At 37.7% G+C, this 14,767-nt stretch overlaps 1 protein-coding gene and 1 long non-coding RNA gene across 8 annotated transcripts in view; both read right to left on the reverse strand.

Moving 5' to 3' along the window:
• The window catches only part of PTPRK (protein tyrosine phosphatase receptor type K), a 452,587-nt gene that overhangs the window by 272,318 nt on the left and 165,502 nt on the right, over positions 1-14,767 (reverse strand). For all 7 annotated transcript variants that reach the window (XM_036414972.2, XM_045572992.1, XM_045572993.1 and 4 more), the window contains exon 3: positions 4,377-4,648. In XM_036414972.2, the coding sequence (XP_036270865.1) occupies positions 4,377-4,648 (272 nt within the window). The remainder of the gene's footprint in view (positions 1-4,376; positions 4,649-14,767) is intronic.
• Positions 2,624-3,394, reverse strand: LOC123651373. Its single transcript, XR_006740038.1, has 2 exons — positions 3,042-3,394; positions 2,624-3,006 (listed from the first exon to the last, which is right to left on the reverse strand). It is a non-coding gene; the product is annotated as an uncharacterized LOC123651373 (long non-coding RNA).

Raw genomic sequence — 14,767 nt, forward strand, 5'->3', positions numbered from 1 at the left:
CTGAGCAGCAAAGACATCTATCGCCTTGAAGACACAGGTGAGAAACAGTTCCTTACATATTAGTGTATCAATGCAGTGCTTATGTCATAAACAAAATTGCATTTCCGTATTTTGTTTCACTACAGAGTGTGCTGGCTCCCAATAATTGGGGTTTAAGAAAAACAATGTGGTATAGGAGAAAGCTAGTCCCACTTCGGCCTCAAGTTACTTTGGAAACAAATCTATCTTTTGTTTTCATTTCCCCGCTACATTTCATATTTATCTCTCTTAAGTCATTTAACAATTGCTGTATTATTTCAAATTTTATCTAGGTATGTTTCACATTTCCTATCTGGCCTAGGCTCCTTAAGGCGACACTCCACATCTGTTTTACATTATTATCTCCTGCACTGCCAAGCAAGGCTATAAGGCTCAGAGGAAGAGGGACGTGCCCAGTATCCCCAACGGTGAGCATGGTTTGACCTCATGCTAAATAAGGTGTCAAGTAAGTTGACATTTGAATAAATGAAAAACCTAAAAAGAAGAGCATGGAGGGGGAGGGAAGTCTAGGTGAAGCACAGGTGATTTTCAGAGCAGTGAAAGGACTCTGTATGCTCTTCTAATGATGGAGACATGCCATGCATTTGTCATTCTCTTAGAAGGTAGACCACCAAGAGTGACCCTTAAAATAAACCATAGACTCTGAGCAATTCTGATGTCAAGGTAGGTTCCTCCACTGTTGACATAGAGTATAGGGGAGGCTATGCCCATGTGGTGGAGGATATATGGGGAATCACTGTCCTTCCTCTTCATTTCACTGTGAACCTAAAACTGCTCTAAAAAAATAAATAAAGTCTTTTTTAAAAAATAGCATGATTTCAAAACAAGAACATTCTGAGCACATATGAAATCCAGTAGAGTCTAATTTTTTTTGTTTACCCATCATAATATTAACTAAACTTTATGGTAAACACTATGTGTAGGACACTTTTCTAAACACTATATATATATATATGGACTCATGTGATAAAATAAGCCAATGAGATAGGTACTATTGTAGTCCTCATTTTTCAGAGAAGGAAACTACAGTCATAGAGATTAAAGAATATGCTCAATGCTGCACAGCTGCAAAATTAAAGTCAAGATTCACCCAGAAAGGCTGACTCCCAAGTTCATGAGCATTATCCTGATCTGCCAGGTAACCGAAATTCATTATTTGGAGAATCATTTTTGCCTTCATTTCACAGTGTCATGTATATTATTTTTTCCTTTTTCAAATCACAGTTTAAATTTCATGGGATTAAAAACCACCATCTCTTCATTTTTTAATAATCCATAGCAAATATGATTTAATTACCACATTCACCTCCAGTTTAGGCATCTGGTAAGATGGAATCACTGGGAAGGACAAATCAGAGCAGATTTTTAGTTCAACTGGAAAATGGAAAAGAGAGGAACACTACAGGTATAGGTAAGCTATGGAGCTTTGTCACACAAAATGGGGGGAATCCCCTCCCCACCCCCCACACTTCCAGGAGTATGATTTTTATACAAAAATTAGCCTATATTAATTAAAGGTATTTTCACTCTGGGGCTGTTTTCTTTTTGGTAGTTTTTACTGTTGTTAAAATTGGGCGAGAAGGGGGTTGCTTAGAGAAGTGGTCAGATAAAAAATGGCTCAAGCAAAGAAAATACAGGATTCTCCTCTAGAAATACAACAAAAGACAAGGAATTACAAAAGTTAGAGTATAAAAAAAATGGTTCAAAGAGTTTGGAGAGTGTAAATTCTCTGGAAAAGAGAAACTGAGTTAAATTATGGGGAAAAAGATAATTTCTATGCATATCTTTACTTAATCTAGAATCTGGGGGGGGGGGGGAATTAAAAAAAATTAGCAGTGTACCTTTAAGAATGAAAATGAGTAAGCAGCTAGTATGACCCATTGCAATAGCTTTATTTTTAAAAAATCCATAAAGATCCTGCAGTAAGCAGTAGTCAAAAGTTTTCCATGCTATTTACTAATAGCGAAAAGGCAACATAAATATAGTTTGTGTTGAGCTGGTTGTTTCTAATAACTGATGTACAGGTACAAATACGTATCTAAAGGACAGAATCGATGAAAACATCAACCAAATAATTTATTGAGCACTAACTAAGCACATGAAAAATGTTCTACTCTGCTATTCACTCTCATTGATTGTGAAGTTTTGCAGGTTAAGGGAAAATGTGTGGAAGCAAAGTAATCACTTAAAAAATGATCTGTGGCTCAAATTTCAATCTGCAACAGACATTTGCCCATAGGTTCTACATATTTCATCGTCTTTTCTCTGACAAGAGATACCCAAAAAGATCTCACTGGCCAGGTTGAAACCTTTACAGAGCCTTTTTACACTGCTGACTTAAAATGGCAGGTACATGTAAACTAGAGAGCTTTGTCATGCAAAATAAGACTGAACAAAGAAGCATTCATCCAGTCCTAGGCACTATAACTCAACGTTAATATTGCAGAATCTGGGCCATATAAAAAGCTATTAATGTAAACGACTCAAAGGGAGATGTTAGAAAAAAAATAAGGGGAAAGTAATCAATGCATGCCATTTCTTAGTCACAAAGGAACAGAAGTATGATATCACAAAGATTATTTGTTGGACTCATCAAACTCTATTGTATTTTAAAGTACAATGAACCATTCAATTCCTTCACCAGCTATCTACACAGGTAGCAAAGAGCAATCAGGGCTGACTATAGGACCCAGCATGACTCCAGAACCCAACATTTTAACAAGCATGCTAGACTTGTTCTTTAGGCCTTGTAAGAAGTCTGCATACATTGACAGTATTATCTTGCTGAATCAGAGCCTTTTCTTTTTTTTTCAATATTTTGTTACACTGCAACCATAGATTCTATGTGAAGTCAATATGTCAGTGTATGTTGCGGGTGCCCAGCATTGACAGCCAGGAGCCCCCTGTTGTCAGAGATGAGCCCACTGGCCTTCCTTCAAGTACTGGAGCACTAGTCCACCAATCCAGCTACCACCTATGCAACCTCACCCCCCCACCCAAACCCCCGCCAAAGCTCTGACCTCCCCAGAGGACGCTCTCCCAGACTGAAGAAAAACATCTTTCTATTCTGGAATAATGGAATCAGCCACCTAATGAAACCCCACTGAAATCTCAAAAGACACATACCCCCGAATGAAGAACCATACCTGTGGAACAACACCTGTGAAGTAAGAGGCTTTTAATATACAGAAAACCAACTCAAAGCAAAGCAATTAAAACAATACATTGAATGTCCCCCTTTCTTGGGAATCAAGACAGACCTAAACTGAAGAAATGGTTAATTTTTAAATAACAGAAATGAAACTGTTATTAGCTTATAAAGTACTCATTGAATACTATTGCAAAACATACTATTGCAAAATATACTATTGCAAAATATGCAATTACATAAACACATTCTCATTAAGCTCTCTAATAAACTACAAATAAGAAAGCCATTTAAAAGTTTAAATCGCAAGTTCTAACACAAAGGAGAACTTTCAAAAGAGGTAGCTTTCTATTTCTAGGAACTGAATCTCCTAGTGAGGATTATTGAACAACTCTATTATCCTGTGAATGAACTTCTGGTGGGGAAAGATCCAAAGACGTGTGGATAGCTTTTCTTTTTTCATTTGCTTACATTTTTTTAAGATTTTTATTTTTAATCCATACTGGAGAATATATTTTTAATGAGAGAGAGAGAGAGAGAGAGAGAGAGAGCGAGCGCCAGTGAGGGAGAGAAACCTCTATGTGAGAGAGAAACATCAATCTGTTGCATACCATATGTGCTCTGTCCAGGGATCAAACCACAACCTAGGTATGAACCCTGACAAGGAATTGAACCCTCAACTTTGTAATATATGGCACCATGCTTCAACCAACTGAGCCACCTAGCCAGAGCTGTCTGCTTATTTTCATACTTCAAGTAACTGTCAAAATTATTCAAATTGCCTCCCTTTTAGATATCAGACTTCATGAAACTCTATTTCATGTTTATTTTCCAGCTGTTATTTTCAAGAAATGAGTAAACCAATCACATCTGAATATTGCATTCAAATCAAAAATACTATTTCTTCCTGCACAGACACACAGAAATATATCTGCCAATAAGTAGCCTTTTGCCAAACAACCAACAAATTTTGTACCTGAACTATTTTTTTTCCTATAAGTGGAATGATTTTTCTCCATTTTTCAAGATTTTGCTCCAAGGTATTAAAAACTTTGCTCAAGGAAGGGGCGAAGGAGGGTTAGACGGACAACCTTACATTTCTATGGGGCTAATATCTACATCGAAGCATTATATACATGGTGAGATCCAACGACATCAAAGCATTAACCAGAAAGGAAAGGATGATTACCTGATACTCATTGGGCCAAAAGGTGCTCACGGCTAGCTCAGCCCGAAGCCAGTCTCTCCCCGTGAATCCAGTCACATTCCAAATTGGATTGGCAAGAGGCCCCTTGTTCACCCTCACTAGGATGTTCAGAGTGCCAGGATTCAGCCCTTTCTGGCTATATAACAGGTAACTGAAATCAATGCAGTGAGTGTCGTTCTCCTTCATCGTAGGCAGCTGAAGTCTGGCTTTTTCTCCAGGGTCATGGTCTGAAGAGTCCACTATCATATAGGAACCTGAAATGACATTACATATAATAAACTTAAACAAATAGATAAGCAAAAAGGAATATATAATAGAAAGAATGCTAAACACAATGCCAATCTATTCCCAGTGTTACAACTAAAACTCAGGATTACAGAGCCACAGATACCAAACAAGTAAACAAATGAAGTTCTTACAGGTGACAGATATTGTTCAAAACACATAACATGCATTATACATCTGCTCTCTGCAACAACCTGTTACTAATCCTATTTCACCAATTAGAAAATTGAGAGATAATTAGTAATCTCTTTGACTATTTGAATAGTCAAACAGGTAGAGCCTGGTTCAAACCCACATTTGCCTCTAAAAAAATCTTTAGTATTATTAAGCAGAAGTCTTTTAATGTCAAATAAACAAAGCAAGACCTTATGGGCCTGATTTACATAGAGCATGCAGCTCTCCTTTTCCGTATGCATAATACTATTGCAGAGAAATGGACTAAAAGTGTAGACACTAATATCATTTATATGTCCAAACCCAAGATAATCAGTTATAAAGCTGTGTAACCTTTTGCAGTGTACTAGCCACTCTGAACTTCAGTGCAGAAAAAAATATATACTTTGCAGTGTAATTCTGAGGACTAAAATTTTAAAATGTCAAAATTTCTAGACTGAAAATCTGATATAGGGTAGATTCATCTGTCTAGAGTCTCTCCCACTAAGCTCTCAGCTAATCACCATGACCATTGGTCCCAATTCTGCAGTAGTCCTTATGCTCTACTATAGCTTCCAGAAACCTGGTTTGAAAATTACAAATCTACCCTACTTCCATTGACTTAATCAATATTCACTGGTTGTCTATCATGGGAAGGCACAAGACATAAAGAGCCCTACCCTCATGGAACCTCACAGTCCCTCCCTCAAGTATACAGTTCCTGCACTGTACGCAAAGGTGGAATAGTACAAAGCTCAAAAATGGGACTTGCACATCAGCTGATGGTATTAGTTCAAGGTTATCTCCAGAAAAACAATCAGTGCTTCTCATGTCACTATTCATTCTCACATGGACACACATCACAGAAATGGAAATATGTTTGTGGATTATACTTAAGGTTGAATATAAACTTTATTATACAATACTTCCCCCTAGAATGTAAATTAACCTAAATGTGTTAGGCATGGTGTTACAGAACTTAGTGTCACAAGGATTGTATTTGTAGAATTAATCAACCCTTTGGGTTTCCTCTCTAAAACACAGTAACTTTTACCTATGATACTAACATTCATTGACTGTTAGTCTAATTGTTCAATTAATGCCCCAAAATGTATGCAAATCATGGAAGATAAGAGGACTTCCACTATATAGGGAATCAAAAGCTTAAATCTGACCAATTCCCATTTGGTGGTATTATGATTCAGAGCTTGTGGCAAGATTTCATATCATAACTCTGATGCTGTTAGAATAACCTGGTTATTGTTAACAGGGGAGGAGTAAAGGGAAGACTGGATAATACAGCCATGCCATTTATACAGCTTTGCTAATTTAACGCTCCCCACGACCCTTCCCTGCTGATCGCTGAGGGTACTGGACAAAGGCAGTTTGGAGCATACCCAGTAAGGTCTGAGTGACCTGGGAATGTGCCTGTCTCTCAGTCACACCTGAGGACTAGTCAGTGGCCATAATAGGCATGGTCACTGCAAGCTCATGAAACATGAATATTTCCACTTTGAAACAAAGAAATGAGCTTTCTTGAGCTTTCTCCTTCTGCTCCTCCTCCTGATTCCTGTGACAGGGGGTGTGTTCCCCTGTGCCACCTGGCTCTGGGCCCATGTGGGCCCCCACTCGATGGACTGAGGGACTTTAATTAGTTGAGCCTGGCTGCAACACGCCACAGCAGCTCTGAACACTGGCCTTGCTTTGGGTTCTACTGGAACCCAGGCTCTTTCAGGACTGGCTTAAGAGGCATGAGACTTATGCAAATAATGCCTTTTACCACATCTTGTTTGCCTGCAGGGGTTTCTGAAAATTCTTATTTCAGTGGTACCCCAAGAACCCAAACCCCACTCCCAGGAGCAAGGGAGGAATTGGATTCTCCAGTGACAACACTATGAGGCCAAGTACAGAATAAACTTACTAAAGTGATACTAATATTGCTTGTATTATACTTCATTTTTCCCAGTTCTCATCTTCTCTTGTAACCTGGAATTCCTTTTCATCTCCCTTCCTGATTCTCATAGATTGCACACTAACAAATAAATTGGCCATGTATATTTTTGGAGAAGTTAAATGTTTTTGTTTTGTTTTTTCCAACAGGATATCCTGGATCCCAACCCAATTTATAGAAGCAGGATGTTTCTATTTTGGGCTATATACACATTCAGAAGCCCATCGTTGCTTCATGGAGATGTTTTTCAAATTCACCACAGCAGAGCAGACTAATTATTGCTTTTAACTATGGCCAGGCTGAGATCTTGGATAAGATACTGAGTATTATTGGGTCTCAACCTCCTCACAGACCGGTGACCTATTCCTCCACTGCTATAACAATTTTTATTGTTTCGGGGACATATTTTAGCAGCAGTGGAATTAAATTGTTTTTACAAGTATGTATTATGACTTCTGACTGTAAAGTAGTGACCTAAATGACTTATGGATTCTCAAATGTTTATGTTCTCCCTGATAAATTAAACTTGGAATAAAATATGCTTTACCTCACATTTTATGATATTCAGTATAGTAGCATGTTATTTACCATTCAGACCATTTAGCGATTTTTAGCCAGTTGCACTTTTAAGCAACAATAATTTTCGTACTAAGGAAATGAACAAAGTATATTAATTAGTCAGAATATCAATTTCATCATTATTAGAAAGACAACAGCCACAAAATAAAAAGCTGTCCAAACTATTTCAGCATTTCAAGGGTATTCAATGCAGGTTAAATAAAAATAAAAATTTAAAACTGCTGATATTTCAATTCTATAAGGATACTTCTTGTAAATGGGCTTTTTAAAATAACATGAACATTTCACTGGAAAATATTTGAATACTTTTTCAAGCTGGAATACAAAAATAGTGGGATTCCCTTCCCCAATATCTCTAAAATGAGTGTGGGCTCCTCCCTCTGCTCTTGCTCTTCTGGCTAGGAGCTATTCCTGGCCATGCCCTGCCAGCACTTCCACAGCCACCCTCAGGCTCCTTCCGCCAGTGACACTGCACACGCAAGCTGCAGGCTCCTGTTTCCAGCTGCTTCCTACTGTAAAGGGCCTTTCTCGTCAGTCCGCCTGGCTCTGCTACATTTTCTGAGTGCTGTGGGGTGATATGCACTTACTAGTATTACACAGCTCCAGGGAGGAAGAAGCAGGCACTAGCACCAAAGGCCCTCTAAGTCCTCTGCCAACTGCCTTCACACAGAGGCAATGAGCCCACTAGGCACCTGAAGGTAGCTGCCTGTCTGACTGCTTCCATCATCCCAGCTATAGAGAATATGTTATTCTTACCAACTTATACAAATTACCTCCACAGTCTCCCAGGATAAACAGTTGCCAACTCCCAGAGTCAGAAATTCTACAGAATGCATTTCCCTCACTTTTTAGATTAGAGTGTCAGTTTACTTATTGTTCTGTTACTAGCTAACTAATTCCTCAGATGTCTAACGGATTCAATTCTATTTAATTGTGATTCAGCTATCTCAACACTTAATAATGAAACTTCTGTGTACACATACATATAATGTTCTGACTTTGAATGTGTCTTTACATATATTCCTACAAGCTCTTGAACAATGGAATTCTCAAATATATCATTTAAGAGTTGGAGAAAAAGGAAAGAAAGCTTTATAATATCTTTTTAAGTGCAATCTTCCTGGAGAGCAATTTGGCAATGAGAATCAAAACCCTTAAAAGTAAAAGAGACATATACTGTTTTGTTTGGCAATTCCAACTCTAGGAATGTCCACTAGATAAAAATTCCTGTATATGTACAAAGAGATAGTTTCAAAAAGATGCTCATCTCATCATTACACTGTTTAAAATAGAGAAAAACAGAAGTGTTTTATACTGTATATCTGATAATACACAATTTGTAAAATTATGACAAATCAGTTTGATGAATAATTAAGTAGTCTTTTAAGAATGGTATCTTTTGTGTAAATGTATGTGCATTCATGTATAAATATAACATGTACACCCATAAACATGCCATATAACTGTAAAAATACAAAGAATATATAGCAAAATGTTGTATTATCAAAGGGGGGAAGCTGTAATTGTCTTCTATTTTCATATTTTTGTTTATAAACATTCACGGAATGTTCCACAATAAACATGTAATAGATTTGTGCTTTTAAAAAGAGAGAAAACACATGAATACTGCTTTACAAGAGGAATATCAAGTGATTAATGATAAATACTTAGGAAATAAAAACAGGTACTTTGCCTTTAAAAATTAAATCCTATTTGCATCCTACAGATTAACAGCATTTTGGCTTTCTTTCGACAAAAGCAAACAATAACAATAAAAAAAAACTTCTATTGCAATCCAGTTAAAGAGAGAGGGAGAAGTAGAGAATATTTAGACTAAATAGCATTTGTTACTAAAAGAATAGCCGAAGAAAACAAGTCCCATCATCATAAACACCAGTCTAATATCTAGATGAATAAATGATGCCTTATGAATTGTATGCCTTAATGAAATTTTTATCTTTAAGCTCTACTTCTAGGAATAACATAATAACACAAGAAATAGGATTAACTGCAGAGAAAATAATGAATAATAAATAAGTTTCCATACTTCATCCTAAAACTCCTTGTATATAGTACATCAACATAATAATTTTATTGTCAGTTCTTATTCAAAACCCAGTAAATGTGCCCTATAAACCAAACAGAGAAATGCCCACTTCCCTGCCTTGGTACTGACACCCCTCCATGACGTGATCACACAGCAATTTTGCCACTTTATCTCCCACTACTCCTCCTCACAAGCCCCTTCTCCAACCTGGCAGAACCCTCGCTGTTTTCTCCACATAGCATGCTGGTTTTCCTCTCCAGATGGGCCCATGTTCTTGGAAGAGAGGCTCCCGCTATCTGAACCCAGGCCCACCAATTGTATCCACTGTTCTTCCTCAGCCCGTACCCAGCTTTCCCTACCTTGGTGCACAGCTTCTGCCTTTCTGGTTCTGGCCCTTAAAGATGCACTGCTTTTGAACAAATTTTAAATAACATATTTAGGGACCACTTAGCTCTCTCAGAAGAGTAAAATCTTCTCTTGAAAAGCACCTAATTCCGAGTCCAATCAGAAGAGAGAAGCTACACGGTAAATGCAACAGTGAAAGTGTGATGGAAAGAAGGTTTCAGCTAAAATTAGCACAATATTCTCCTCCTTCCTAATTGCTACATGTAAAGATTTAGAAACTGGAACAGACTGTCAAATTACAGCGGGGAGGATAGGGAGATATGGGGAGATAAGAGATCAAACGAAGGACTTGTATGCATGCATATAAGCAAAACCAATGGACAAAAACTCGGGGGGTGGGGGGGGACATGTATGAGCATGGGGAGGGCAATGGAAAGATATGTACACATATAATACCTTAATTAAAAAAAAAATAAAGATTTAGAAACTGGGCCAAACATTGTGCTAATATTCCCCTACAACATCTTAGAAAGCAAGAGCATGAATCATCTTGGTCTGCATTTTGATCACCAACATTTTCATTAAGTCTTCTGTCAAGACTAAGTAAGTTTATCTATGCTATATATGTGCTATAGCTTGCTGATTAGGAGTTCTTAATATTTGTTCTTTTAGACATGCTCACTTCTTTTTCTATCAACTAGTAAAGAGAATCATGGTGGAAAATGAATGACAAGAACATTTTCAAATGTAAAAATGAGAGGACAATGTTAAAAATTACTACACTTAAGAATTCTCAATTCAGTGGCACTTGAACCTCTCCCTAACACCTTTCATTCCAATGTGTCAACACCCTCCTTCCCAGCTCTTTGCTTCCTATTCCTTTTTAACCCCCCTTTCCAGAAAGCTTCCTTTCTTTGAAACCTGTCATAAATATATAATATTCTCCCAGGCAACACGGATACACACACAGTCTTACAAACAATAGCAAAGGACACATAGATGTAAATTTAAGGTCTCCTATTCTAAGATTTCCTCAATTTCTGAAATTGTGTCATTCCCCCAGGGCTCTCCAACCTGAGTGAGTAGTGTTTCTTGTTCTGTGGTACTGGTGTGTTTTGAGAAGCAGCTGCTAAAATAAAAAGCATCTTGAGAGAGAATAATCAGAGATATGTTACAAAGGCAAGAGAGTCTGTCCTATAGCAAACTTTACATCACTTGCCTTTTCAAAGGAAGGAAGATAGGAAAGAACAATGAAAGGTAAGAGGAGGTAGTTCAGTGTGCAGCCTTTGGAAACTACCGAATAAATATCACATTAACAATTCCAGCCTGTTGTCTGGATATACTTTAACTCTGTCAATAACAGAAGGCAAGTAATTAAAGTCAGTTGCAAAAGAGTGGATGGTGGTTCCATATTCCCATATAAGGCGTAGGAGGGAGCACCACTCAGCCAGAAGCTGGGCTCACTGCAGGAGGGTGGTAAGGAGCTAGGGGTCCTGGACTGTGAGAAGGCACAGGCCAGGCTGAGGGGACCACCTCCTACAATCCCCAATGCACAAATCTTATGCACCGGGACTCTAGTTTAATATAAATTTTTTTAAAATAACACATTTCTATAAGTCTCCGAAGCCTACATTAATTTAAGATAGCTCTCATGGAATTAGTGTTCCCAATACAGAGCAAAATCTAATACTGAATCATATCACTGTTCTCTAGGTTAAGTTATTCCACCTCCAACACTGCTAATCCAGCTGTTAATTTAAAAAAATCATCAAAACACACTTGGTCGATTGTGATGAGTAATATTGCAAAATGGTGAGGAAAGAAGCAGCATAAAAATACTTTTCTGACTATTGTCATACTATTAATTCAACTTCTTAGCAAAAACAATCACCCCAGGATATTCATCCAACAAAACATTCCTTTTGAACTTAACCCAAAAACCTGCATAACGCAAGTGACCTCCATTCCAACAGTGCTCTTGTTGCCAAGAGCAACTGAGAATTGTGCTTTAATGTTTTCATAAATGCTAACTTAAGGCTCAATGGGAAAACATAAACAGTGAACAATTGTAGAATTTCAGTTCCCACTAACATTTTAAAGCTTTCTTCTGGGATATATTATAGAACAAGCACGGGCTACATGCCTCGTTTACTTGGCCCATGTTAGTTAGCCTTTGAGTTTGACATGCTTGCTGTGGAAGTTAAAATGAAAAGAGTTTTAGCCAAAGCAAGTAAAGTTGGCCAAATAATTCACCTCCCCCAAAAGCAATGCTTTCTTTTATGGAAGAAACAAGAAAACTTTTAGTAACTTAAAAAGTTTTCCTTTCAGATTTTTCAATTTACTATTGAGATGTATTTTCAGGATTTCAGTAGTAATAATAAGATAAATAGAAACACCTTCAGCACACAGAATAGGATCAGTTGCTCACCTGGAGAATAATAGAAATTATGTAAATGTCTAGTCTTTGGTTTGTACACCTGAAACTAATATAATGCTGTACAGCAACTACAATTAAAAAAAATATTTTAAGAAAACAAAACTGTGGTAATATCTTTTTTAAACAGGTTGACTATGGGACCATGTAATGGGAAGATATGATCTGATCCCTTCTTTTTTTGTGAGAAAGTGAGGATGGAGCTGTTATTTAAAGAATGGGTCATCAGAGTTGAAGAGAAGATGGAAGATCATTTAAGGCAGCAGAAAAACTTGTGCAAAGGACCTGGACTGAGGAAATTAAATTGCATAAGAGAGACTGAAAGAAAGATTGGACAGATGGTAAGAAATAGAAGAGATGAGAATGGAGTTGCAGGAAGTAAACAAACCAAGAGAGCCTTAACGTAAATGTTATAGAAAGAGAACAGATTGAAGTTGGGAAAGGCAGAGGTTGCTGTCCTAAATCAGGTGTACATTTTGGAGAATCATGATGGCTACAATGTACAGAATAGATGGGTGATGAGATAAGGAGCGGAGTGGATAAGGGAAAGCAATTACAAAGTAGTTATAGAATTCTAGTAGAGGAAAATTCTATTTAATTATGGTATTGCATAATGGAGATGATGGGAAGCAACAATCTAAAACCTATATAGGAGGTAAAAATCAATAAGAATTGGAGTTGTATAAGATACAGAAGTGAAGAGACAGGTGTCCAAAATGTACAACTGTATCTCTCCCATATACCCACCCACACAGACATGGTGCCATTCCCTGAGTCTTGGCACAGTGGACAAAGATCAATTTGAGGGAAAACATCAATTCCACTTCTTCCTTTTCAACAGAAGTTACTGCATTTGTTTTCAGCAAAAAGGAAGTTACTGAAGGATGTCAGAAAGCCCAAACAATGATTTAAGTAGACCTCAGGATTCCTCTAGTGCAGACCCATTACTGTGTACAGGCAACTGCTCTCAACACCCAGACTGAGCCTTATCCATCAATGAGAGAGTTAGAAACATCAATGAAAGGTTTAGAAACATCAAACATCCATCAGCTGCCCCTAGATATCTATGTTTCTTCCACTCTTATCAGAAGGAAATCCTCATTCTGTGGTTAATAGCTTCCTAAATCTAAGTCCCTTCTCCTGTCTGAATGATGGAGATTTGGTCATCTGTGAATATCCTAGCCATGAGGACAGCTGAAAGGTGTTTGACTTCTTTTTCAGGTCTTGAGAACTCATACGGCAAGAAATTCACCAAATATAGGAAAGTCTGCCAAAAAAATAATAAATATCATCCAATAAAAAAAGGGGCCTTCGTTTTGTTGAAATATACCAGAGAAGATGTCAAGTAGACAATTAGATACATGATTCTGTATCTTGGAGGAAAGATCTTGGCTATAAACATCTGTACATAATTACACTTGCAAATTCCATAGTACTTTTTGTAAACTTTTGAACAAAATCTTAAATATTTTATAAATATGGCAGTAAGTTTAAAATAAATGTCACACCAAAACCGGTTTGGCTCAATGGATAGAGCGTCAGCTGGCGGACTGAAAGGTCTCAGGTTTGAGTCTTGGTCAGGGGCGCATACCTTGGTTGTGGGCACAACCCCAGTAGGGGGCATGCAGGAGGCAGCTGATGGATGTTTGATGTTTCTAACTCTCTCATTGATGTTTCTAACTCTCTCATTGATGTTTCTAACTCTCTCCCCACCCCCCTTCCTCTCTGTAAAGAATAAATAAAATGTATTTTAAAAAATAAAAATAAATAAAGTAAAATAAAATAAATGTCACAGGATATATGTATTGTTATGGAACAAGGACTGCAACAATCTGGTTTCAAAGTCTTTATCACTAACTAGAGGCCTGGTGCACAAAGTTCGTGCACACGGGGGAGAGGGGCTGATGGTGATGGTGGTGTGTGTGTATGTGTGTGTGTGTGTGTGTGTGTGTGTGTGTGGTGTCCCCCCTCAGCCTGTCTTGCACCCTCTTGCAGTCCGGGAGCTCTTGGCAGATGCACAGCAGTCAGACATCCTTAGAGCTGCCACAAAGGCAGGAGAGGCCAACTTCTGGCTGAGAGGTGCTCCCTGTGGAATCACACTGACCACCAGGCACCAGAGGGCAGCTCCTAAGTTGAGCATCTGCCCTCTGGTGGTCAGTGAGTGTCATAGCAACAGGTCATTCTGTTCAGTCAATTTGCACATTAACCTTTTATTATATAGAATAGTGGCAAAAATAATACTAGAGAGACATTCATTCTCAATTTCTAACTTATATAGCTAGTTCTAGTAACTAAGAATATTCTTACCATCTTGTACCAAAATATTATTTCAATAGTGATTAACAATTTAGGTTTTTTCCAAGACCCCACATCAAACCCTGTCTGCAGCTGGATAAAGCCATTTAACCTTGCACTAACAAGCACACATACCTACTTTGGTTATCTTCAGTATATTCATCTATTGACCCTCACTACCCACATCTTTGAATTAGAACAACCAATTCCTAGTTTGTTTGTTTTTTCAAATAAAAAACCAAAATTGACTGTAAGTACATTTTATGTTTATACTGACCAGCATT

Source organism: Pipistrellus kuhlii, unplaced genomic scaffold, assembly GCF_014108245.1.
Source record: "Pipistrellus kuhlii isolate mPipKuh1 unplaced genomic scaffold, mPipKuh1.p scaffold_m20_p_5, whole genome shotgun sequence".
NCBI classification, from domain to species: domain Eukaryota; kingdom Metazoa; phylum Chordata; class Mammalia; order Chiroptera; family Vespertilionidae; genus Pipistrellus; species Pipistrellus kuhlii.